This window comes from Lutra lutra, chromosome 15, assembly GCF_902655055.1.
Source record: "Lutra lutra chromosome 15, mLutLut1.2, whole genome shotgun sequence".
NCBI classification, from domain to species: Eukaryota; Metazoa; Chordata; class Mammalia; order Carnivora; family Mustelidae; genus Lutra; species Lutra lutra.
This window is the reverse complement of record NC_062292.1, coordinates 45,792,995-45,819,709: the sequence shown is the minus strand read 5'-3', so window position 1 is coordinate 45,819,709 and position 26,715 is coordinate 45,792,995. Positions and strand designations below refer to the sequence as shown.

The window sequence follows — 26,715 nt, the reverse complement described above, 5'->3', positions numbered from 1 at the left end:
TTTCAGATCTGGGTTTGTATAAAACAGTATGCCACCCAGAATATCCGTAACTAAGGTTAGCATAACCCATTATGTGGGACAAAGTGACTGTCCTTAAATATCTGCTAAAAATCATATCATCTCTGATGTTAAAAATTGTTTATACTCTGTGAAAAAACACCATATACTTCTAATATAGCCACTAGTTATATATATTTTTAAGTATGTTCCACAGCCAATGTAGAGTTGAACTTACTACCCCAAGATCAAGTCAATGCTCTCCTGACTGAGCCAGCCAGTTGCCTCCACTAGTTACAATTTTTAACTCCTTATACCCTACTATTGCCTACATTATTTTGTGTACAGCTTATTAATGAAAGGTCATTCACAGCAATATAATCTATTTATTAGATGATGAGAATAGTTATATTATGCTCCCCAAAAAAAACGCAAATAAAAAAATTACAAGACAGGGACGCCTGGGTGGCTCAGTTGGTTAAGCAGCTGCCTTCGGCTCAGGTCATGATCCCAGCGTCCTGGGATCGAGTCCCACATCGGGCTCCTTGCTCGTCAGGGAACCTGCTTCTCCCTCTGCCTGCCATTCTGTCTGCCTGTGCTCGCTCTCTCTCCCTCTCTCTCTCTGACAAATAAATAAATAAAATCTTTAAAAAAAAAAAATTACAAGACAGAACAAAGCCTAGTCACTCTTTAAAGCTATTAAGTATTAGAGGAGTCCCATAAAGTATCAAGTGTATTTTTAAATATTTAAGTTATTTTTTTGGTAATATGTTAAATAATAACAAAGAGCAATAAACTTTCTAAAATTCTAGTTTTAAAAAGGATTGCAAACTTTAAATTAATATTCAAAGAAACTACCTACTGCCTTAAACCAAAGTACTGTGTAATTCCAGAATGTCACATCTACTATCTACTATCAGACAATTGATCTCTTCAACTGATCCAAACCAAACCTATGACCTTTCTCTCAAAAACTGGTCCTCTCCATTTTGTACCTCTCAGCAAATGGCACCAAATTCCACCAAGTCTGGTTACCCAAAAACTTAGGTATCATCTCAGATTCTTTCCTTTCCTGTATTTGCAAATACAAAAATGTGATGCAAATGACATCAGTCATCAAATCTTTTCAATTCTTACCACCAAATATCTGTAGAATGCATCTACCTCTCTTCATCTCTACTACCACAACCACTTCAACCAATCTACCATTTTTTTGCAAATGAGATTCTTGCAAAAACCCACCAACTAGGAACCTACACTTCTTTTTGCCTTCTACATTTTTCCTCCAAATTACAAATACACAGATTCTTTCTAAATGTGATTTAGATCACATCACCCCTCTGTGTATTGGCCCTACACTTTTGTCAGGATAAAGACCAAAACTCTTAAATGGCATTCTTAAACTTACTCAATAGTGACATGACCCTTCCTATCTCAGCCTTTTCTATAGGAACTCTTCCCTTATCCTAGAGCTCTCAGCTCAACTCTCTCTCAGGAAAACCTTCCTTGAAGCAGCCAATCAATCAACAATCAACGTAGTCAACTAGTCTCTTAGGCAATCTCACTCACCACACCTCTTCTGCCATTTATGTAGGTCATAACTTTACATTTATTTGCATATATATTTCCTTAATAGTTGTCTTCTCATTAAACTGCAAGTTTCCTTAAGATGAGAAATATGTCTATTTTCCTCACCATTATAATCCCAATGTCTTTATGAGCACACACCTATAGTAAGTTAGGCATCAATATAAACAAATGGATGATGCCATAAAGGGAAAAATATGGCTGATGAGCTCAGCAATACTGTTCTGTCCAAAACACATCTCTTTTAAATTCTCAGTGACAAGATATGTAAAGAGGGATATGGACATTTTTCATAGATCAAAATTATATGCTATAAAAATTCTAAATAACTAAGTAAATAGCAATCTCTGGAAAATTATAAAATACATTGTGAATCAAAAGTTTAAGAGCATTTTCAAAGAGAAATTAATACTTAATATGGAGGTACTAATGCTAGGTATCAAATAAGTAGCATTTCCTTTGGACTGGGATGTTATTCTATTTTGATAGGTCTTGAAATACCACAGGTTCTTAAATTTGAATAAAACTTTAAAGAAAAGCTGTTTCTTAGACAAGGCTATGTCGTGTGAAATAGGTTTCATAATCCTTAAAAATATTTCTGCAAAACTCTAATATATAAATTGCAGGGTGAAGTGAGCTCTCCAATGGAAAGTCATCTTTTCCATGAGTTGACTAAGTCCTATATTGGGTAAATACATAGAAGGATAATGTATAAATTCGAGTAAAAAGCTAGTGCCCAAACTCTTTTAATAAAATGAACTTATCATGAAAAAAGAATGTAGGGTCTGATCTGCACATTTCTAGATCATCTCCAAAACAAATGAGACAGAATGCTGAAACGGGCAACCAGACCATAATTCCAAATGCAGCGTCAATCCCACTTGACAAAAATGCATTGGAAGAAAGAATAGCTATATAGGAATATTTACCGTAGCAGGAAAGGAAATGGAAGAGAATTAAAGTAGCCTCATCATCAACAATAGAAAAAATATGAAAATGAGAAAAAAAGTCATTGAAAAGACGATGCTTATAATATTGACCTAACTATATCACTATGGGCATGTTATGTACATGTATTGACACAAAGAGAATTTACAAAAGATTGGGCATCAAAATACTGAAAGTACTTATTTCCAGATACTGATATTTTAGGCAATTTTACTTCCTTTTCTTGCCATAGGTATTCATACAGTAATAATCATGAGCCAAGTATAAAATCCTGAAAAATAAAATAAGTTTTGCTTTTGTTTATTAGAAAAATAAAACAACAAAAGCAAACATAAAAACCAAGTTCAGTCAGACTGAACTAGGTTTATAGATAAAATCCATCTTTGAAGCATTGTTGTGAAAACTGGAAGAACCATATCAAACCATGGAAGTTACGGCAAAAGTTAACTATAGAAAGTTAGTGACCTGTAGCCTCAGCCACATTTCACAACATGATTATTTCTGGTTTTTCCAAAAGATAAGGACATAGCTGCTAAAAAATACCAGAGAAGCTTTAGCAGCTGAGGCAGAAGTCCAGGGGTAAATATGTTAACCAAAGGAATAAAGCATTTGCTAAATACATGAAAGTCATAAGGTAAATATGTGGGGCATAATTCATATGAAAGGACCTGCGACTCACAAACTTGAGATGAATGCAGATTGATAGCTCTCCAAGAAAACAAATGCAGCTTGTATTTTATTGACAAAAGGAGAATACCCTAAACCAGGGTGGAAATGATAAAACTCCCCTAAGCATAACAAATACTGAAAACCGAGTCCTAGGTATGGTACTAGACCCACATCTCAAAGATATGTAAAATTTAATGTATGTCAGTGGGGCACCTAGGTGACTCAGTGGGTTAAGCATCTGCCTTCTGCTTAGGACATATTCCAGGGTTCCTGGGATCAGCTCAGCAGGAAGTTTGCGTCTCCTTCTCCCTCTGCCCCGCCACCTTGTTCGTGCTTGCACTCATTCTCTCTCTCTCTCCCCCTAACTTTCTTTTTCAAATAAACAAAATCTTAAAAAAAAAAAAAAGTGTGTGTCTGAAACCAAGGAGACCACAATACTGATGCATAGTAGAGTCTTGACAATACATTAGGAAGATTTTTTAACAACTGATTCCTTTCAAAACACTAGATATACTTCATACCAGGTTAGACAGTCAACTGTGAGGAGTATCGTAGGGAGGACTAAAGGCTGACTCTTTGAGAGACTGGACTTTAAGAGCCTTTCCATCACACGTGCATGGACTGAAGCTTTTTATCAACACTTCTCTCCCTTCTCCATGGTATAGAGTCGAGTGCAAAAAGGCACTCTTCAGCTAAAGGCTACATTTCTCAGCCTTTGTGTGAAAGTATGGTGATATGACTGATTCTCACATGAGATCTGAGAATAAAATGCAAGTAAAAGTGATGCTTGTCATTTGTTGCCAATAGTTTCAAGAAGTATATATATATACTTCGCCATGCTCTCTTTACCTTTCCCAAAGCTGTTTGCAAAAGATGCTTATGTCTTAGACAGCACATAGACACAAAATAGGAGTGGTTTTCATACATAGTAATGTACTTACCATGTTACAGAGTGTGTGCATGCATGTATGTATGAGTCACCAAACAGAGAAAAGATCTACAGTAAAAACACCAGCATTAGACTCCAGTAAACAAAAAGTTCTTTCAAATTTTTGATATTATATGTTAGAGCACTTGGTGCTATTTTAATCTATACTGTAGCAAATATACATGAGAGAAGAGAAGGTCTACATTATAACATTCCTTCTGATCAGTCATCAAATAGTAAAAGATATTGTGGGGGTGCCTGCGTGGCTCAGTCATTTAAGCATCTCACTTCCATTCAGGTCATGATCTCAGGATCCCAGAGGGAGTGGAGCCCCCAAGTCCGTTGAGCTCTGTCCTCAGCAGGGAGTCTGCTTCTCCTTTTCCATCTGCCCCTCCCCCACACTTGTGTGTCCATGCACTCTCTCTCTCTCTCAAATAAATAAAATCTTTAAAAATATATATAAATAAAAGATATTGTCAAAATTTATTTCTCTTTTAATAACTATTACCCTAAAGAAAAAAATAATCTTTAAAATGTTAATGTCACCTGAACACATTTGTTGCTCTACTAGGCACTGATTTTCAATATAAATCCAAATGCTATACAATATAAGTACATTCATGTGCTTCTTACAGTGTCTCTATTACTTGATGTTAAAAACTAACAATCATTTCCACAAATTTTAAAGCGCAAAGGGATACATTCGTTCTGACACACGGTGAAGAACTGTAAGCACCAGCAGGCAATGAGTCAACGCCGATGGTTCATCTCTCAGTGAAATTCATAAACAACATGCCAGAGGTGTGTTTCCTTTGCTAATGCCTTTAAATCATTTACTACAAACTGTGTACATCAGAGTTTGTCATTTGTGCAATTTCATACATTAACAATATTTTTTTCATATCCTCAGTCTGTCCATGCTTGCAACATTTTCCTATCAGTTTTGACTGTAAAGGCACTTAAAAATAAAGCAAAGCAGTACAAAATATCCACAGCTTTATTATGTCAGAGGCTCTAATTAAATAAATCTTTTTTGCTGAATTAGCCTCATTATTTTAAAATAGAGCCTGTGCCCATAAAGGCCACTTCTGTTTTTCATTAACCAATACTGCATTGACAATGGGAACTGAACAGAACATTGTATTCAAAATGGAGCCATAAGTTATGTTATTATGTTTTTTAATTGCAGTAATCTGGTTTTTCAAATGTATATCCTCTATAATTATGGCTAAATATTCTCAGTAATATGACACAGAAGTTAATTGTAGGAAACTTTGTTCCTCTTAATGTTTTTCAAATAATATAATTTTACTCTGCCATCATCCCCCAATGCCCTTTCACCCTTGGAGAAATTCTATCATGTCTCATTTATGATTTTCAGTTCTCTCTAATGTACACTTTATTTATAAATCACCAAGTTTTAATAATTATTCTGGTATGTGTTTAGAAAGAAGTGTAGCATGAACCATTTTTAATAATACATAGACAGAAAAATGTAATAAATGTAATATGCGTTGGCATCTCTAGCCAGTGGCCTTCAATCATCTTGATTGTGCAACACTTGCAATAAAACTGCTGAACACAATTTCTTTAATTCAACAACATTCACTGACCCACCAAGTCCTACACTAAGTATGAGAGCTACAGAGCAAACAGAACATGGTCCTTGCCCTCCATAAGCATGTAGAGAGAGCAGAGAGGTAAATAGTAAAATCAAGGGCAGTAAGTTAAGTGTTGGGACAGAAGTATGTGGGGGAGGCTAAGAGAATCCAGAGGCCATTCTTAACCCAGAAATGAGGCTATAATCGTGACATTAGCTAAGAATTTCAGATAAGGGGGCGCCTGGGTAGCTCAGTGGGTTAAAGCCTCTGCCTTTGGCTCAGGTCATGATCCCCAGGTTCTAGGATCGAGTCCCACATCGGGCTCTCTGCTCTGCAGGGAGCCTGCTTCCTCTGCTCTCTCTCTGCCTGCCTCTCTGCCTACTTGTGATCTCTGTCTGTCAAATAAATAAATAAAATCTTAAAAAAAAAAAAAGAATTTCAGATAAGGTATTATCCAAGAGATTATTACCCCGAAGGTCCAGAAATCCTGAGGCAAGTTAAAGCAGTGGGTAGTGAGGAACAAAAATGGAAAACAGATATCAAGAAGACAGAGTAAAATATTGCAAGGCCCAAAGACAATGAGAGTAGAATATGTATAAGCAGCTTCAGGTAGATCAGAGTGGCTGGACGGCAGGTTGGAGAGGTGAATTAAGCAGAGGTCAGATGATAAAGTACCTTCATTTACTCAGTTATTCACTCACTCATTTAATTATTAATACTGAGCATCGAATTTGTGCCAAGTTCTGAGGATTCAGACAACCTGTGCCCTCACCGGCTAACCAATGGAATACCATGGAATACCCAGGAAACAAAACACACAAGTACGTACAATATACAAAAAACATACAGGCAATGGAGAAAAGTTAAAAGGGAAAAGAAAAAAGTATTCGAAGGAGTCTTGTGAGGAGAATACAATTTTAAACAGGATATTTAGGTAAAGCTTCTCTGAAAATACAATTCTGAGTAAGATCTGAGGAAGTGTTCCTTATGTTAGCGGATGGAAGAGAATTCCAGACAGAGGGAACAGCAGGTATGAAGGCCCTGAGCCAGGACTGTGGCTGGTATATTCCAGAAGCAGAGAAGAGGCCAATGTGGCTGGAGCAAGATGGGTGGGAGAGGAAGAGGAGGAGGTGAAGATACTGAGAAACAGGAGTTCTCACAGGCCAATAAGCGCCACAGCATTCAGAGCACAGCCATGTAAAGATCTGACTTAGACATTAAAGAAACACTGGCTGCTATATTAAGAATAAACCAAAGGGGAGCAAAGGCAGAATTAGCAGGACTAATTAGGAGGGCTACTGCAGTACCCAGGTGACAGAAGGTGGCTTGTGCCAGGATGGCAGCATTGAGAAGTGGTTGTATGCTGGATATATCTTGAAAGTAGAAATGACAGAATTTTCTAAGGGGTTTGCATATGCTGCAGAGTGTGAGACCAAAAGAGAAGTTAAGAATAACTCTAAAGCATTTGGCCTGAGCAACTGTTAGGTTGGAATTTGGTTCAGCAGAAATGTGGAAAGCTGAGAGTAGAACAGGGTTGGGGGAAGGACAGAGTTGTCACATGTTGAGATGTGACAGAGCACAGAAGAAGTGGAGTGGAGCATGGCAAGTTTGAAATGCCTATTAAACATCCAAGTAGAGAGGATGAATATGCAGTTTGAATGGGAGGAGTGGGAAGGTTTTGGCTTCCTGTGGTCAAGGACTTAACCAGGGATGAAAGGCATAACAAAATTAGAGCTGGGGCACCTGGGTAGCTCATTTGGTGAAGAAGCAGACTCTTAGTTCTGGCTCAGGTCATGATCTCAGGGTCCTGAAATCCCCACATCTGGCTCTACACTCAGCAAAGAGTCTGCTGGAGGTTCTCTCTCTCCCTTTACTTTTGCCCCTCCAGGTGTTTGTGCTGTCTCTTGCCCTCTCTCTCAAATAAATACATAAGTAAATCTTTCTTTTTTTAAGATTTTATTTATTTATTTGAGAGAGAGAGCATCAGAGAGAACATGAGAGGGGAAAAGGCCAGAGGGAGAACCAGACTCCCCACGTGGCTGGGAGCCCAATGCGGGACTCAATCCTAGGACTCTGGGATCATGACCCGAGCCGAAAGCAGTGGCTTAACCAACTGAGACACCCAGGTGCCCCTACATAAGTAAATCTTAAAAAAAAAAAAAAAGATTACTGCTGAAGGCCTCAAAGCAAAGGGCAATTATGAAAAACTTTCTGCTTCTCTGTATGTAAGGCAGGAATAATAAGATTAAGTGTATACTGAAAGAAATAACATAAATAAAATAACTAGTCCAATGCCAGAAAATAGCAAGAACTCCAAAATATGCAACCTTTCACAGGTTGAAAATTCCCTGAGGGTGGTGAACATTCCTTTTCTTAGTTATATTTTGACTCATAGCAATATAAATATATAACAAGTATTCAATAAATATATAGCAAAATAGCCGTAATTATATTTCATTAAATGAATTAAAATTTTATAAAGAATTACCACGTAAATAATTGCAGAATAAAATTTCACTTGTTAATCTTTAATAAATAAAAATAATTTTCATTGTCTAAATGAGGAGTAACCAATTCATTTAAATGCATATTATCCATCACCATCCATTTTACTTTGATCTTTTTTATTTCTTAATTTTCTTTTTTTTTTTTTTTTTTTTTTTTTTTAAATTTTTTTTTAAAGATTTTTTATTTATTTATTTGACAGAGAGAGATCACAAGCAGGCAGAGAGGCAGGCAGAGAGAGAGGAGGAAGCAGGCTCTCCGCCGAGCAGAGAGCCCGATGCGGGGCTCGATCCCAGGACCCCGAGATCATGACCTGAGCCGAAGGCAGCGGCTTAACCCGCTGAGCCACCCAGGCGCCCCTATTTCTTAATTTTCTTAGGGCAAACCTCCACATGCAAAAATAACTACAAAAGTTAACCATCAAACTTGTCTTCTGCTATGAAAATTATTTTAAATTTAATAGGCTGGACAGGAACCCAAGGTGGTGATGAGTTAAAAATTATGACACAGCTATTTCCCTTACCTACTGCTTCCACCAAAGGATAGAACCTAAGATGGGAAGCCTATAAATGAACAGAAATGCAATTTAGTAAAAGCAACATGATAAGGAATGTAAAAATAAGATAAAATAAGCCAACAAATCATTTAACTCAAATAAGATAAAGAGCTACCCAAGTTGTATCTGGGACTTAAGATAGACGTGCATCCCAATAAATGCTGGAGTGTTTCAAAAGTCATAACCAGATTTTTGTTGTCGTTGTTTTGTTTTGGGCTTTTGTTTTTTGGTTATTTTTAGATTTCACACATCACTTTTTTTTTTTAAGATTTTACTTATTTATTTATTTGTCAGAGAGGAGAGAGAGAGAGAGCACACAAGTAGGCAAAGGTTGAGAGAGAAGCAGACTCTCTGCCGAGCAAGGAGCCCGATGCAGGACTCGATCCCAGGACCCTGAGATCATAACCTGAGCCGAAGGCAGCGGCTTAACCCACTGAGCCACCCAGGCGTCCCTCACATATCACTTTTTAACTTATTTCACTTAGCATAATGCCCTCAAGGAATCTCTTAAAAAAAAAAAAAAGTAACATTCCAGTACAACTAGAAATACTAATAAAACTGGTATACATGAGTATACCGGGTGCGTGGGTGGCTCAATCAGTTAAGCATCTGCCTTCAGCTCAGGTTGTGACCCCAGGGTCCTGGGATCGAGACCCATGTCGGGCCCTCTGCTCAGTGGAGAGCCTGCTTCTCCCTCTCCAGCTCTGCCCTGGCTTGTTTTCCCTCTCTTGCTCTCTCTCTCTGTCATTAAAAGAATATACTTTTTTGAAGTATATGTAAATCAAGAAAAGAAAGGTATGCGGGTTTTTACAGAGATTAACCCCATACTAAACAACTACTTAGAGTGCTCTTGTTAGCAATAAAAATCATATGGGTTGGTGTCCAGTATTAACATTGGATAAAAGGACAATAAAAGAAGAGATGTTTATTTTTCAAAAAGAGTGTTATTTTTCTTTCCTTTTTTTTTTTTTTTAGTTTATTTCTTTAAATAATCTCTTTTTCCAGCATGGGGCTCAATAGTTACATACTCTTCTGACTTAGTCAGCCAGATACCACAAGAAGATATGTTTAAAAAAGAACTTATAAGGATTATGTTCATTTATTAATTGAAAACCAGATCAATTTAATTGTGACAAACCCCTAAAACATCCTAAAGAAAATGAATTCCATAGAACACATTTTAATTTGCATTAAAATTATAATGCAAAGAGAAGGAATTAAGATGGTGGAGAAGTAGGGGGACCCTGGGCTTCCCTCCTCCCTCAAACACAGCTGTATTGAAGTCAGATCACTTGGAACACCCAGGAAATCCATCTGAGGACTGGGAGAAGTTGGTCCCAGTTAGAGGGGACACAAATGGTCACAGTTGGAGGGAGACAGCTTGCCAGGTGCATGGAAGTAAATTGGGTAAGAGAAAACTGCAGTGCCATGGAAGGGAGGGAACCCTTTCTACAGAGAGAGAAAAGGGAGAGAAAGAAAGAGACTGAGAGTGCAACATTGAGTTCACACAAGATGAACATCTCTTTGGAACATGGACTGGGAGCAGGGTTTCTGAGTGTCACAGGTTTTTTGCAAACAGTATGTGGAGCTCAAACTTAGGTTGTGGAAGTGCATGACTTTTGCAAGAGTAGAGCTGTGGAATGCAATCCTAGGGAGAAGGAGGGCACTGGCCCCAGAGAGCACAATATTGTGTAGGGATTTCCTGGGTCACACCAGAAAAGAACATTCCCCTTCCTGTAGTACATTTGTCCTCTCCAAGGACAAAAGACCCTGTAGGTACCAGCAAACAGCCTTTCAACAGCAACGGACAGAGGCCTGTGCAGAGGATGGATAACCTAGTTGTTGGTTTCCCTATGCTACACCGAAGATTCTGCATGCTGTGCAAGCATGGGACAAAGCACACCAGACATAGCACAGCAAGTTTCTGCACTGGAAGGGGTTGGGGAGGAGGTCCCTGCAGTGCCAGGTCCTTTCAGATTTGAGTTTTGAATCCCAGCTATGAACCAAAGATAAAATGTATACAGAGTGTGGTACCAGGCACTGACCTCACTACTCTGTGAAGACTTCCTGAACAGCAGGGAGTGTGGGATCCCCTTTCTGGGACAACAGAGTAACAGGGCACCCTTTTCTCCCTCACCATCAACATGTGGAACTTCAGAGAGCAACACAATGGCCCCCAGTGGAGGTGGAACATGCTTACACTAAACCCAATCTCCACCCCAATCCTGTACCCAGCAAGTGCATATTTCCTGGGGTAGGTCTGACTCTGAGCCAGCACAGCAGGCCTCTCCCCCAGATTATCACCCACAGGAAGCACACATATGCATCAATCTACTGATCACAGGGTGCTTCAAAGCATCACCTGTTTCTGGTGGAAATAAGACCAGGCTTTACCTTTTCTTTTCTTTTTTTTTCCCCCCTTTGGCATCAGACTTATAGTTTTTTGTTTGTTTGTTGTTTTTTGTTGTTGTTATTGTTGTTGTTGTTTTCACCCCCCATTTCCTTTTCTCTCTCTCTCTCTTTATCATTTTTTTTTCTTTTTTTTCCAGACTTAATGACATCTAAAGGTCCAAACATTCCCCCACTGCAAACAAGGAGGAACTGTGCAGAGGACTGACCATTGGGAAAGAGCAGACAAACTGCAATAGCAGAGTGCAAATGCATACACCAGAAACACTTTCTGAAGTGCCAGACCCTGAACAGTGTATGACCCCTTTTTAATCTAGAATTGATCTCAGGTGCAGAAAACATAACTAGCTTTCAAAACACACAAAATACAGAAACTTAGCCAAAATAACAAGACAGAAGAATTCTCCCCAACATAAAGGTCAAGAAGAAATCACAGCCAGAGACTTAGTCAAAACATACATACACAATATATCTGAACAAGAATTTAGAACAACATTCTTAAACTACTAGATGGACTTGAAAAAAAGCATAGAAGATACCAGAGAAACCCTTGCTTCAGAGATAATAGATCTAAAAAAATTGTAAGGCTGAAATTAAAAATATGCTGTAACTGAAATGCAGAACTGACTGGCTATAGTCACAATGAGAATGGAAGGAGCTGTGGAGAGAATACAGAAGATAAAACTACAGAAAATAATAAATTTGAAAAGAAGAAGGGAAGAAAACCCTTAGCTCATGAAGGTGACTTAAGGAATTCAGAGATTCATTAAGTGAAATAATATCTGTATCACAGGACCCTCGGAAGAAAAATTGTGGGAAAAGGGGGCAGAAGATTTACTTGAACAAATTATACCTGAGAACTTCCTTAATCTGGGGAAGGAAACAGGCATTCAAGTCCAAGATGCACAGAACACTCTCCTCAAAATCAACAAAAACAGGTCAACACCACAACATATCATAGTGAAACTTGCAAAATACAAAGATAAAGAGAAAATTCTGAAAGCAGCTAAGAATAAAAGGTCCTTTTATACAAGGGAAGACACATAAGGTTAGCAACAGACCTGTCCACTGAAACTTGACAGGCCAGAAAAAGTGGCAGGAAATATTTAACATGCTAAATGAGAAAAAATATGCGGCCAGGAATATTTTGTCCATCATGGCTGTCATTCAGAATAGAAGGAGAGGTAAAGAGTTCACAAGACAAGCAAAAACTAAAGGAGTTCATGAACATTAAACCAGCTCTGAAAGAAATATTAAAGGAGACCCTTTAAATGGGAAAGAGAGTCTAAAAGTAACAAAGAATAAAAAGGAACAGAGACAATATACAGGAACACTGACATTACAGGTAATACAATGGCATTAAATTCATATCTCTCAATAATTACTCAGCATGTAAATGGACTAAAGCTCTAACTAAAAGGCATACTGTATCAGAATGGATTAAAAAACTCAATATGCTGCTTAAAAGAGACTCATTTTAGACCCAAAGACACTTCCAGATTAAAAGCAAGGGGTTAGAGAACCATTTATAATACCAATGGACATCAAAAGAAAGCTTCAGTATCCATACTTATATATCAGAAAAACTAGATTTTAAACCAAAGACTGTAATAAGAGATGAAGAGGGGCACAATATCATATAAATGGGGTCTATCCAACAAGATCTAACAATTGTAAATATTTATGCCACCAATTTGGGCGTAGCCAAATAAATAAGTCAATTAATAACAAACTTAAAGAAACTCATTAATAATAAACATACAATAATAATAGGGGACTTTAACACCTCACTCTCAGCAATGGAGAGATCATCTAAGCAGAACATCAACAACAAAAAACTGATACACTGGACCAGATGGACTTAACAGGTATCAGAGTTTTCAGCCTAAAGCAGCAGAATACACATTCTTTTTGAGTGCACATGTAATATTCTGCAGAATAGATGACATAACATATTAGGTTACAAATCAGGCCTTAAACACTACAAGAAGATTGAGATCATACCATGCATATTTTCAGACCATATTCCTATGAAACTTAAAGTCACCTGTAAGAAAAAATTTGGAAAGACCACAAATATATGGAGATGAAAGAATATCCTACTAAAGAATCAATGTGTCAACCAGGAAATTAAAGAAAATAAAAAAAAAATACATGGAAGCAAATGAAAATGAAAATACCACAGTTCAAAACCTTTGGGATGCAGCAAATGCCATCCTAAGAGGTAAGAATGTAACAACCAAGCCTTCTTCAAGAAGCAGTAAAGGTCTCAAATATATAACCTGAAGCTCCTTACATTTAAAGGAGTTGGGAAAACAGCAGCAAATAAAGTCTAAATTCAGCAGAAGAGAAATAATAAATATTAATGATACAGAAATTTAAAAAAAAAAAAACAGTAGAACACATCAACAGAAACTAGGAGCTGGTTCTTTAAAAGAATTAACAAAATTAATAAACCCCAAAGAAGACTTAACAAAAAGAAAAGAGAAAGGACTCAAATAAATAAAATCATGAATGAAAAGGGGGCATCACAACTAACACCTCAGAAATACAAACAATTAGAATATTAGGAACAATTATACACGAACAAATTAGGCAACTGGAAGAAATGAATAAATTCCTATAAACATATAACTACCAAAACTGAGTCTGAAAGAAAGAGAAAATCTGAACAAACCATAACTAGCAAAGAAATTGAACCAGTAATCAAAAATCTCCCCAAAAACAAGAGTCCAGGACCAGATCGCTTCCCAGGGGAATTCTACCAAACATTTAAAGACTTAATACCTCTTCTTCTGTTTCAAAACTGGTCCAAAAAATAGAACTGCAAGGAAAACTTCTGAACTGATTCTATGAGGGCAGCATTACCTTGATTCCAAAACCAGACAAAGACCCCACTAAAAAGGATAATCACAGACCAATATCTTTAATGAACATGGAAGCAAAAATTCTTAACACGATACTAGCTAATTGAATCCCAATGGCACATTAAAAGGATTATTCACTACAACCAGGTGGAATTTATTCCAGGGCTTCAAGGGTGGTTCAGTATCTGCAAATCAGTCAAGGTGATACATCACATTAATAAAAGAAAGAATAAGAACCAGATGATTCTCTCAATAGATGTAGAAAAAGCATTTGATAAAATACAGAGTCATTTCTTGATAAAAATCCTCAAGAAAGTAAGGATAGAGGGAACATACCTTAAAATCATAAAGGCCATATATGAAAGATGCACAGCTAACATCATCCTCAATGGGGGATAATGGAGAACTTTTCCTATAAGGTCAGGAACACAACAAGGATGTCCACTCTCACCACTGTTGTTCAACATAGTACTGGAATTCCTAGACCCAGCAATCACACAACAAAAAGAAATAAAAGGCATCCAAATCGACAAGGAAGAAGTCAAACTTTCACTTGTCGCAGACAACATGATACTTTATGTAGAAAACCCAAAACACTACACTACAACATTTCTAGACTAATACAGGAATTTGTCAACATTGTAGGATATAAAATCAACACAGAAGTCTGTTGCATTTCCATATACCAATAATGAAGCATCAGAAAGAGAAATCAAGGAATGGATCTCATTTACAATTGCACCAAAAACCATAAGATATCTAGGAATAAACCTAACCAAAGAGGTAAATGATCTGTACTCTAAAACTATAGAACACTGATGAAACAAACTGAGGAAGGAACAAAGAAATGGAAAAACATTCCATGCTCACGGATTGGAGGAACAAATATTGTTAAAATGTCTATGCTACCCAAAGCAATCTACACATTCAGCAATTCATATCAAAATAAGACCAGCATTTTTCACAGACTAGAACAAACAATTCTAATATTTGTAAAGGACCCCAAAAAAGACCCCAAACAGCCAAAGGAATCTTGAAAAAGAGAAGCAAGTCTGAAGGGATCACAATTCCGGACTTCATGCAGTATTAGAAAGCTATAGTCATCAAGAGTGTGTGGTACTAGCACAAAAACTGACACATAGATTGATGGAACAGAACAGAGAACCCAGAAATGGACCCTCAAATCTATGGTCAACTAATCTTTAACAAAGCAGGAAAGAATGTCCAATGGAAAAAAGATAGTCTTCAACAAATGGTGGTGGGAAAATTGGTCAGCCACATGCAGAAGAATGAAACTGACCACTTTCTTAAACCATACACAAAAATAAATTCAAAATGGATGAAAGACCTAAATGTGAGACAGGAAACCATCAAAATCCTAGAAGAGAACATAGGGAGCAAGTTCTTTGACCTCAGCCACAGCAACAGCTTCAAAGGCCAGGGAAACAATAGCAAAAATGAACTATTGGTATTTCATCAAGATAAAAAGCTTCTGCAGAGCAAAATAAATAATCAACAAAACTGAATGGGAGAAGATATTCGTAAACAAGATATCAGATAAAGGGCTAGTTTCCAAAATCTATAAAGAACTCATCATACCCAACACCGAAAAAATTAAAAATCCAGTCAAGAAATGGGCAGAAGACATAAACAGACATTTATCCAAAGAAGACATATAAATGACTAACAGACACATGAAAAAATGCTCAACATCACTCAGCATCATGGAGATACAAATCAAAACCTCAATGAGATGACAAAGTGCACTACAGATATTTATCCAAAGGATACAAAATAATGATTTAAAAGGGCCCATGCACCCCAATGATTATAGCAGCACTATCCACAATAGCCAAAATACGGAAAGAACCCAAAAGTCCATAGACTGATCAGTGGATAAATTAGAAGTGATACACACACACACAATGGAATAGTACACAGTTATCAAAAATAATGAAATCTTGCCATTTGCAATGACATGGATGGAGCTAGAGTGTATTATGTTGAATAAAATAAGTCAGTCAGATAAAGACTCATATGTGGAATTTAAGAAACAAAACAGATAAACATAGTTGAAGGGAAGGAAAAATAAAATAAGATTAAAAAAAAAAAGAGAGAGAGAGAGGGGGGCTCCTGGGTGCTTAGATGTTTAAGTGTCTGAGTCTTGGTTTTGGCTTAGGTTGTGATCTCAGGATCATGAGATCAAGCTCTAAGACACTCTCTGTGCTCAGCATGGAGTCTCTTTGAGATTCCCTCTCTGTCTCCCTATGCCCATCCCCTCACTCTCTAAATAAATAAATAAGTAGATAGATAAATAAATAATTTTTTTTTTTTTTTAAGAGAGGAAGGCAGGGGCGCCTGGGTGGCTCAGTGGGTTAAAGCCTCTGCCTTCAGCTCAGGTCATGATCCCAGGGTCCTGGGATCAAGCCCCGCATCAGGCTCTCTGCTCGGCAGAGATCCTGCTTCCCCTCCTCTCTCTCTGCCTGCCTCTCTGTGTGCTTGTGATCTCAGTCTGTCAAATAAATAAATAAAAATCTTAAAAAAAAAAAAAAAAGAGAGAGAGAGAGGAAGGCAAACCAAAAAAGACTCTTAACTATAGGGAAAAAACTGAGGGTTGCTGGAGGAGAGGTGGTTTGAGAATGGGTAAATGGGAGACGGGCATTAAGGAGGGCACTTGTAATGAGCACTGGACATTGTATCAAGTGATGTATCACTAAATTATTCCTCTGAAACTAACCGCACTATATGTTAACTAACTTTAATTTAAATAAAATCTTGAAATAAAAATAAAAATAAATTATAACACAATTCAAAGTAATCAAAAGAATATTGTTGAAATTCAGACAAAGACACCTTACCATTCATTTCCTTGTGAAGGGTTTTCTAGTAGCACTCGGATTATGTATAATAAGCAGCTTAATAATTTGAGAGAAAAATTGAATAGACGAATTCTTAGACCTTTAAACAAACAACAAAAATTTAATTTTTATTTGAACTTAGTCCATGAAGGACCAAAAAAACAATGTCAAAAATAACAACTTTAAGTACAGAACTTAAATTGTATTCAGAAACTACAATATCATAATTGTCTAAACTCTTAAAATTTTAGGTAGCTGAATTTTAATTAATTAAATATTGAAACAAAAATTGACATTGACAGATTGTATGCACTGAAAATGGCACTGAATTTTATACCCAAGAATAAATCTAAGTTTGAGCATTCAGAAGTCACAAAAATCATTTCCAATCAAGATTGGCCAAATATGCTTAGAAGTGTAAGCAATTTTTATTTCCATGAATTTTGGAACAAATTTTACCTAGCTAGAAAATCTAGCTGCTTAAAAATTCATCAGATAATTTATAAATCTTTTACTTTCAGAACACCTTGTGGAGTTGATTACAGAGAAATTAAAATCATGTATATAATTATATATATATATGCATATATACATACATATATACACACACACACTCAATTAGTAATTATATAATTGAAGAAGAGTCCTAATAGCATTTGCTGGAAAATACATGCATACATACACACTTTTTAGTTTTACCAGTTGAAACTTACTTTTGACTTTAGATTGAATATCAATGAAATCTTAAATATTTAAGGGGTGTTAAGACTGCTATGTATGTATCTATAAAAATGTATAGGTCACATTTATGCAGCCTATAGTACTTTATGGTGAAGAAGAGCAATTAACGTTAGGCAAAATATGCCTAAAGTCTGATTAATAGAAGCATTACCTTTCCTGTAATTATCAGGTGGTATCTGATTCATGCATTATGAATAAAATTTTGAGAAAGGTCTTCTTATAATTATTACTTAATAAAATCTGGAAATGAAATGTCATCCTTTTACTCTGCTCTATATTAATGTACTTGAGGTAACATTTCTTAACAGCAAAATGCTAATGCTTATTAATTGTGTAATTTTTCCTAGGTTTCCCTATTAAAATGCTAGGTACATTTTATGGGTTAGCTTCTTTATAAAATCTTTTAAACTGTTAATGAAATTGCCCTGGTTTTATAGAACTGGCCTCTTCAAATGACTATTTAATCAAAATTAGCTGCTGTTGAAGTATTCAAATAATGCATCTATCTTTTCTGGCCCGGAAAGATAGCATTGTCAGTATTAAAATCAAGGACACTTATTCAGATGATGTGGCCGCTTTAGGTAATACTTATTGGTGGGACTTCCTTGGAAATTCTAAACAACCAAGTTGGAAAGGCATAAGATATTATTAGTCTTAACTCTGCAGCTAATATGCCATTAAGAATCTCTAGCCAGTGTGCCTTACATACTGAAACAGTCCCTATAATTTGGATAAATTCCCACAATTCAGGCTTTTCTCTTTGAACCCTATAGAGACACAACTCAACCTAGACCACCCCAAGAAGATTCCAGGATCAAAATTCAAAAAGAACAATGTCTACAACAACCTAATATAGACCTCTCCTTTTTTTTCCTTGACATTTTAAACAAAAATCATATGAAAAACTGCATATTGACTCATTATACATGGCTTCTAAAAAATGTGTGGTATTACAGGGAAGCGACAAGTATCACTGACACATCAGCCTTGAATGGTCTTAGGTCAGTGACTATGCTAATTTCATGTCTTCTTGAAGTTGAAATGTTTCCCAAATTTATCTGGTGAGAAAAATCAGTGGTGTGAAACTGTGGGCTGAGGCTATACTTCCTGATTCAAAATCTCCAAAGAAGGTTGCTAATAATCTGTACATTTCAGAAAGCCCTAGATATTTCTTCTTATCATGCATGATTGGGAAACATTAAACTCTTCCTCAATAAATCAATTATTCCTGTTTGAAAGAGCCTAATCAGTATCCCTTAAAATAAGGGTACCCTGATTTAAGTTCTTTTCCTCAATGTCTCGACTAATCCAGATGGTTCTCTCACAAGTCTGCTTATTGATGTGGGATTTGGAGAATTACAGGTATTCAAAAATCCTACCAACACCACATGTAACATCTATGCTTTCTAAACTTTTACAGCCTGGTAGACAAGATTATCAATACTCATTCTAGATAAAAGATATTTTGCAAAAGGACTGCACAGCTGAATTTTTTTAGACAATTTTTTTAGGCACATATGTACAAACATATAGATAGGAGAATAAAATAAATGACTTACTTGATCTCTGGTTTTTGATAAAAAATAACTTTAGCCTCTCTTTAAATGTGTTTTCATTCATATAGAATTCAACTTGTACCCTGCAAACAAAAGATGAAATTATAATTAATCTAAAGATAAATACTTTAAAAAATAATTTTATTTAATGCATTAAATACTTTGCGTGAATCCCCACTACAGAAAATGAAAATTGAGTAAAAATGCTGAATTTTTTAGAGAGAAAGAGTTACTTTCTAATTCTAAACATAGAATAAGTTCAAATACCATATATAATTAATTCTATTATCTGTATTAGCAGATGTAATGCGTGGTATAGATAATTCAGAACAGCAATAATATGTGTCTTTGGAATAATTTTGAAACAGTGTTTTCCCAAGTTTTTTCTCTGTCATTGGAATCATTTGGGTGTCTGAAGGATCCAGTTTGAACACTATCACCTGATGCACTGCATCAGAATCTTAAGGGACTGGGCCTGAAACACTATTTTTAAAAAGCCTTTCCCTCCATCGTGACCCTATTTGGGACACCACATTATGGTACACTTTACCTCTTTATTTATTTATTTAGGTTCATAATAAAATATACATGGTCAACAAAGAAGTAGTAATGAATGACAAGTAGAATGTTAAAGTCAACATAGATAGGTTATAAACCAGACAAAACAATTAAGGAACTAATTTTATATATTCAATCTTCAATACAATAATACCAACAGTGTAAAAAACAGTAGCATGCTAATAAATACATTTGCTTTCTCCCTAAATTCCAACAAACTTCTCTCACATGCTGACTAATTAATATTTTCAAAATACTAATTGAAAAGAAATATTATGTTCATGATGATTTGTTAATAATTATCATTTGAAATTATATTTTTATTTGACATTTTCTTAATTAAGTGGTCTTAAGTACACTTATTTTAAGTTATGATTCCAAAATAGCTAAGAAAGCACTTTAATATTTACACAACAGACTCAATTTCATTTTTCCTAACATCACGAAATTTTGATAATGTGATCTGTATAAACTAGAAACTTTACTTTGTAACTGGTATTTTGTAACTCTTAATCCCCTTCACCTATTTTGCACTTCCCAACTCCTATCCCCTCTGGCAACCACCATTTTATTATCCATATCTCTGAGTTTTGTTCTTATTTTGTTTGTTCATTTATTTTGTTTTTTTTTTTAGATTAGTGAATATAAGTGGAATTCTAGTTTTAAAATAAGTCTGTATAGCAAGATAAATATAATCAATAATATTGTATTGCAAATTTGAAAGTTGATAGGAAAATAAATCTTAGAAGTTATCTTTACAAGAAAAGAAATTCTAGTTTAGTCTAGTAAGTCTGTATGGTGATAAATGGAAAGTAGATTGATTTTGGCGATCATTTCACAATGTATACAAATGTCAAATCATTATGCTCACACCTAAAACTAATATAATGTTGTACGTCAATAATACTTCAATTAAAAATTGCAATATCCTCCAGCAAAACACTTACATATGCAAGTACATAAACTTATACACTTATACACACTACAAAAGTGCATGCACACACATACATGTATCTTAGGAATATCCAGGAGTATCTTAGGAATCCATCATTGAATCTGTTTCCCTTATTTTTTGGACTGAAAAGGCAGTTCATTTTAAATAAAGTAACTATAACATTGATGTCAAGTTAAATTATTTCAAATCTGCTATGGCTACAAAAGTAAATTTGAAAGGACATATGGTTATTATGCAAATAATTCAGCAAAGGGCCATGCAAGTTTGCTCCAGAGTTACCAAATTTATAAGACTATGAGTCCATTCTTCCGATAATATCTGAAGTTCAGTATTGGGTATGTAAAAGAGATGTAACTAAAATTAGGTCATTTGAAGCCTTATGCAAAATAATGAAGGATCTGGAAAGCATCTCATATGAAGACAAATTTAAAGAACTGGAAATGTTTAGCCTAAATATGAAGAGTTAGCAGTAACAGAATAGCTGTCTTAAATATTGAAGTGAACATCATTATTAAAATGAATTAATCATAATATGATGCTCTATTGTATAGGATTAATCATAGAGAAATAGGTGAATTATGAATGAGATTACCCAATTTGTAAATGACCATCATTGTGTAGTGAAGAGCTTTCCAATATATACAAATGTACAGGACTGGATAACAGTTTGAAATACTGTGACTGATTTTTATTTCATTTTTTCCTGAGGTAAAGCCAATTTTGCATGAGATAAATTTTCTCATTAAATACTTCCAGATTCCTTCCTCATTATAATATTATGTGAAGTAAAACTATTAATTAATGTAGTGATATCTGAGTCAATACAATCACCAAGGAGCATAAGACAGTAAAGCATAAGTTTATACAAACTTTTTTTAACACTAAGGCTAACATACAAACAAAGCAAAACACTTTTTGATCCATGTCTTTTCTTGGGTGCAGAAAAATGGTTAAGTTAACTACTCATAATATTGAGCAGAGTTTTCTTTTATTTTTGTAATAACAACCTTTCCCAGAATCAAAGCCAGTTAGTGTTAGTATATTCTTGGAGGACCTTCTTAGCACCATACAGTTCTCTAAAATTCAGGGACTTAGTACAGAGTTTAGTGTTTATCCTTCCTAATTTTTTTCATGATTCTATCCTAAATATCCACTTCATATTTCCTTTTCCAGATTTAAATGTGCTTTCCCTTTTTTCCTTCTCTCCTTTCCTTTCCTTCCCCTTCCTTCCTTCGATCCTCCTTTCCCTCCTTCCTTCCGAACTCTCTCCTCCCAACTAGCTTTATCTGAATTTATCTCCATTCAAATAGGTCAACTTAATGCACTCTCTAGATCTTCCCCAGAACCCCACAGTTTTACTCACATTTACCTCAATGTAATAGTGGAATTATAATTGTATTTTTAAAAAATGGAATTACAATTAGTACGTGGTATCTTGTCCTATTGATATGTTCTCATTGTTTAAAAATATTAGCTTTATATTGGTCAACGACATTTTATTTGATTTGCATAGACCTTACATATTCTTTGTGACATTTATTTCTGGGTATTATACAATTTTGGTTGCAATTTTTGAACTGTTTTGTTCTAACTTTCAACTTTTGGTTTTAGTATTATAAATGGCTACCATATTGAATTCCTTCATATGTAATACATTTTTTTAAGATTTATTGTTTGCGTTTTCTGGACAATCATGTCATCTAAAAATCTATATTTTTATTTACATTTGTCATTATGTTGACTAGCACTTATTGGAGAAAAAATATCAACTGTGGTATGTATTCTTAGAAGGCCTCTTATGCTTTAGCAATATTTATGTTGTTGACCCTGGAATTACAATAAATATGTATATCTTACTAAAAGATATATTGACATATCTTTTATAAAGATATAAAAAAGAAATAAAAAGATACAAAAAGACATTGAAAAAGATAAAAAAGATATAAAAGATAAATTGATTGCTATCAAAAGCCTTTCTTGATTCTGTCAAATTGATGGTACCTTTTGGGGATGTTTTTGACAGTGATTTGGTGAACGTTCTAATAGTTTTTCTATCTTGCAATTATTTTTTCAATTCTTGACTAGTTTTGGTAGTCATGAATTATTCAGGTAATTTACTTGTGAATTCATTTTCTTATATTTTTAGAAGTTTTTCCTCCTTAGTCATAACTAACTAGTACATTGATGTGCTATCATCTTTAGATTATTCTGATATCTTCAAATATGAACTGAAAAAATATACAAATTGAAAACCCCTCCAGATTTTTCTATAAATTATAACAATTTGATTACTACAAAAATACTTTGTGTAACCATTGTCAATTTGCCTTAATATTAACTTCAATTTGTTACTTTTTTTTCCTTTTCTTTTCCTTCTGTTGCTTTATTTAAATTCATGCAAGATTTTGTTAAAAGCCAACTTCCTTGTCTCTTAAAATTCTTTATTAATTCTAAGATAGGCCTCACCATTTTAACCACACAAAAAATAATTCTGAACCAGACTGTCCACATATTGTTCCTTCAGAAAAACTATTTCACTTTTTTCAAGTGCTAATAATACCCTGGGCTCTGTAGGATATCAAACCTTTGTATATATTCTCTTTGGGACTTGTAATATGTACAAGTAAGAATATTCCTCTATTTCTATTTGGTGGTCTCCCTTCCTACCTCCCTCTGAGACTGTCCTATTGGTCAGCGAGTCCATGCATGAGTGTTTATGATTATACTCAACTCTAACAAGGCAATACCTGCCTGGATGTTCTGGTCTCAGCAGATAGGTTCAATGGAGACGTGTTAGTCTCTCTGTGTATTGTTGGTGAGTGTTTTTCTTTGGAAATTCTACAGCTGGATGTCAAGTTAATGTACACAGCACCACTGTGATTCCCGTGTCTAAGAACGTTTCCCTTGGCATCATTTTTGTGCTTTTAAATTGGTGCATCTTTCTAACTCTATGTTGGGTGCTCTGACTCCAAAGAATAAGGAAAAAAAAGGAAAGTCTCTCTGCATTATTACTAGCAGGTTTCTCTCACTCTATTCCCACCACTACTAAAACTTAAAATGGGGCTGATATTTATGAGAATTACACCTTTCCAAATATACATTACTGTAAGTGTACCCTTTTTTTTTTTTCTAAAGTCATTGCTATGCACCAAATTATGTCCCCTAAAAAGATATATTCAAGTCCTAACTCCAGTATCTCATGTGACCTTATTTGGCAATGAATCATTGCAGACATAGTTAAATTAAGATTAGATCATACTGGAGTAGGATGGGTCTGTAACCCAGTACCACTCGTGTCTTTATTAGAGGAAAATTTGGACACTGACAAAGAAGAAAGATGGCCATATGAAGACAGAGACAAAGACTAGAGTTTTAGGGCCACAGTCCTAGGAACACTGGGGCTACCAGAGGCTGAAAAGGCGAGTGAGGATTCTCCTCTAGAGACTTAGGAGAGAGGATTGCACTACCAACAACTTGATTTCAAAGTTCTATAATTAATCCAGAGCTTGGAATTAATAAACCTCTGTTGTTTTTAGGCACCTAGTTTCTGGTTCTTCATTATGGTAATCTTTCAAAACTAATACACTAATATTCCATGATGACGACAATAGCATTTCACAGTTATATGAAGTAAGTCTTTTAGAATTAAGCTCCAGGAGAGTCAGAATTGTATTTTGTTTTGTTCATGATTTTATCTTTAGCATGTCACATGTTACTTGAAACCTATTAGGCATTAACTGAGAGTGACTGAAGGCCTGAACAAAGGGGTAGGGTAGTCTCTAGTTCTTTCTTTAGTACAAACCTTAGGACTCAGTGCATAACTCGTGTGAAGATGAAATGCATCTTCTTTCCTTCCTTAGATTATAACTATTTGAGGATGCAAAACCTGGGTTGGTAGTGAGGTCAATCCTTAGAAGGTCCTTTTTATTCCAATTTGATCTACTTTAAGATTAATGATAATTCCCTGCAGATTTTTAATTTTTTTCAATTTTATTAACTTAGATTTATTTGTTTATTTGCTCTATCTCCTCATGATTTGATAAATATTTAGGAAAAATACATTACATTATCTAACTTTTCCAATGTTGCTATGCCTTGAGAAAGGCAGACATCAACTTTACTTTATAAAAAAACAGACTTTAATTTAAATAATTTTAGTGAGTTGCCTAAATGCATAGCTAGTACTGGGACACAACTGGGATGTTGTTCTTTCCATTACTTCTTCTTGCCTCCTGCTTCCTCATCAACTGATTCTTCATTACTAGGAGATTTCTAGGTCATCTATAAAATATTACAAAAAAGTATTGCAAACTCCAGACCCACAGAGAGATAAAGACAAGTGTTTATTTAGTTCTGCTGTTGGATTATTTACTCTAAACCAGGTTCCTATCTATTTACAAATATTCACTCCTAACTTCTGATAACTAAATTATTTAACAGAGCAGCCATTCAAATGGAGCCTTGTGAAAAAAACTAAATGAATAAGGCTATAATCAATTTTTAATCTTGAAAAATTAGTTTCGCCAATCCATGCTCAAGTGCTTCCAAGGGGTTTCTACCCAGCTTCCAACCTTTACTACATGCACGAAACTAAGTCCACTTTAAATACTATGACATCCCTCCTCCTACTTCCCAGCTTCTTTTTGCCCATCCAATCTTCTTCATAACTACTTAAGCCTAACTTTCTCACCTCCTTTAGTTAGTAACCTCTTATGAGGAGGCAGAGATTAATTCTGATGACTTTCATAGCATTCTCTTATTTTTAAAATGATATTTAAAACAATGTCATTTCTGGGACACTGGGCAGCTCAGTCAGTTAAAACAACCATCTGTTGGCTTTAGCTCAGGTCATGATCTGAAGGTCCTGGGATCAAGTCCCACCTTGGGCTTTGTGCTCAGCATGGAGTCGGCTTGTCCCTCTCCCTCCCCCTCCACTCTTCCCCCAGCTCGCCTGTGCTCTCTCTCTAATAAATAAATACATAAATAAATCTTTAAAATAAATAAGCAAACAAATAAATTAAATAATGTCATTTTGGGAAAGGGAATCCTGCTGGTATAGATATATACAATGCCTACACACACACATATATATACACGTATATGTGTATAAGTATGTTTGAATGAACATGAAGTGGAATGCTAATCACGCATCAATTCTCTTTCACTATGGATAATGATGACAGTCTCTCAATAACTGCATTTATGCTCCTGTCACTTCCTGGTAATCGAAGTTTGCAGGTAGCTGGCAATGCACACGCTTGCGGTTTCCATGATAAAACACATTACAAGTCCGCCCTAGAGTACTTTTGCATTCAAGTCTCTCTTCAGTTAGAAAACACATGTGCTCATGTGTAGTGCTCATTTGCAGGGCCTACTCTCTGCACTCCTTTATTTTATTTGAAAGACTTAAAGGTAAGCAACCCCATTTAACTTAACTTTGCATGGTCAGAAAAAATAAAGCTAGGATAAGCATAAAGGTACATTTTTTTTCATCCTTTGAAAAGATTTGCCTTTTTATACGCCCACCCAACTGCATGAGTAGAGGGCAGGTGTAGTTCAAGCCATTAAATAAAAAGAAAGAAAGAAAGAAGAAAAGATTAACAGAAGAGAAGAGAAAAGGAAAAAAAAAAGAACTGCAAACAGAACGTTTACTTATTTTTATTCTAAGTATATAATAAAAAGTAGAAAAATATATAGCATTCAGGCTTGTAGTAAACTATTTGATATGTATTATATAACTTTATCACCAACAACCACCTTAAGAAAAAGGTCAGATGAGGGCACCTGGGTGGCTGAGTGGGTTAAGCCTCTTCCTTCAGCTCAAGTCATAATCTCAGGGTCCTGGGACCAAGCACTGCAGCGGGCTCTCTGCTCAGCGGGGAGCCTGCTTTCCCCTCTCTCTCTGCCTGCCTCTCTGTCTACTTGTCATCTCTCTCTCTCTGTCAAATCAATAAGTAAAAATCTTAAAAAAAAAAACAAA

At 35.5% G+C, this 26,715-nt stretch overlaps 1 protein-coding gene across 9 annotated transcripts in view; it reads right to left on the bottom strand.

Annotated features, from left to right (window-relative positions):
* The window catches only part of KCNT2 (potassium sodium-activated channel subfamily T member 2), a 348,859-nt gene that overhangs the window by 231,272 nt on the left and 90,872 nt on the right, over positions 1-26,715 (bottom strand). For all 9 annotated transcript variants that reach the window (XM_047705388.1, XM_047705393.1, XM_047705394.1 and 6 more), the window contains exons 2-3: positions 19,226-19,305; positions 16,926-17,025 (exon numbers count right to left, since the gene is read on the bottom strand). In XM_047705388.1, the coding sequence (XP_047561344.1) occupies positions 16,926-17,025; positions 19,226-19,305 (180 nt within the window). The remainder of the gene's footprint in view (positions 1-16,925; positions 17,026-19,225; positions 19,306-26,715) is intronic.